We start from the raw sequence: 1,136 nt of genomic DNA, 5'->3' as shown, positions 1-1,136 counted from the left end.
CAGCAGGAGTGCTCCCCAGTTTGTTCCAAAAAAACTCCAAAATTTTGCAACAAAATATAAAAAAAAACCCTGGGCTTTTGGGGCATGTTTTTTAAGCGAGTTAAAATCTAAAGTTTCACACTATATTCTACGTATCTTTCAGTCCTTAAGCTAGAAATAACAACTGAGCACCACAACATGCAGATTGCCAGGAGAGCGAGCTGTTTCCCCAACTGGAATTCAGAATTCTGGGAACAGCACAGTTGGAAAGTGTCTTTTCTGTCCTCAGGAGACTGCACAGAAATAACTTAGCCATGGTGGGGCACCTGAAAGAACAATTTCCTGCAGGAAGCTGGTGCTGAACAATAATTAAACCACTTGTAGCCACTTTATCCATTTAAAAAAAGAAATCCTTGCTGGAACACAGCAGTTAAAAACAAGTAGGTAACACCTACGATGAATATAATATAATGAATATATGTTTTATAACTGTATTTACCATATCCCACTCCTGAGGGGTTCCTAACTGGGAAAAAAAGTCCCTATAATTCTCTAATATTAACTTAAATACTGAGAAAAATAGAAGCACTTTTAGCATTTCAAATTACCATAATCCTACAGCATTCACCGGAACACTGAGGCAAAACAGGAGCAATTTTAGCCTCGTGAGCAACATTCAGCTCTAGAAGGGAACAAACTGAGTCAAGTGAATATTAGTAAAAGCTACAAAGCTCTCTGGAGGTGTTACCATGGATTTTGGACACGGGGATACAATGGGTTTGTGCTGGAGGACGAGCTACACACGGTGACGGTGACATCCACACACAGGACAGCTGGCAGGTGCTCCAGGCACAGAGAGGAGTAAGTCACACACAGTTATTGATTCCAGTGGTCCTTATTATCCACGACTAGAGGAGTTAGAGGAGTCCATGGCAGTGTTTGCTACTCAGAGTTAAACCAGAGTTAATCTAGGGTGGTTAGAGGAGCAGCCAGGGCAGCGCGGGGTTAGTGGCTAACGCCGCGTTACGTTACCTCAGCAGGTCAACCTTCTGCTGCAGCTCAGTGCACGTGCTCTGCAAGCCCTGGGTCACTGCCCTCCTCTCCTCTGGGGGACCCACAGCTTCCTCCTTCCCCTGGGGGTTGGGATCCCTCATTCC

General features: G+C 44.5%; 1 protein-coding gene across 3 annotated transcripts in view; it reads right to left on the bottom strand.

Annotated features, from left to right (window-relative positions):
* The window catches only part of NIN (ninein), a 59,206-nt gene that overhangs the window by 23,833 nt on the left and 34,237 nt on the right, over positions 1-1,136 (bottom strand). The window contains exon 16 of one of the 3 annotated variants that reach the window (XM_031066236.1): positions 1,012-1,136. This exon is cut by the window's right edge and continues 1,918 nt beyond it. The exons of the other annotated variants lie outside the window; for them this stretch is intronic. Coding sequence (XP_030922096.1) covers positions 1,012-1,136 — 125 coding nt within the window. The remainder of the gene's footprint in view (positions 1-1,011) is intronic. 3 annotated transcript variants of the gene reach the window in all.

Source organism: Geospiza fortis, unplaced genomic scaffold (assembly GCF_000277835.1).
Source record: "Geospiza fortis unplaced genomic scaffold, GeoFor_1.0 scaffold23, whole genome shotgun sequence".
NCBI classification, from domain to species: Eukaryota; Metazoa; Chordata; class Aves; order Passeriformes; family Thraupidae; genus Geospiza; species Geospiza fortis.
This window is presented reverse-complemented; position numbering and strand designations above follow the sequence as displayed.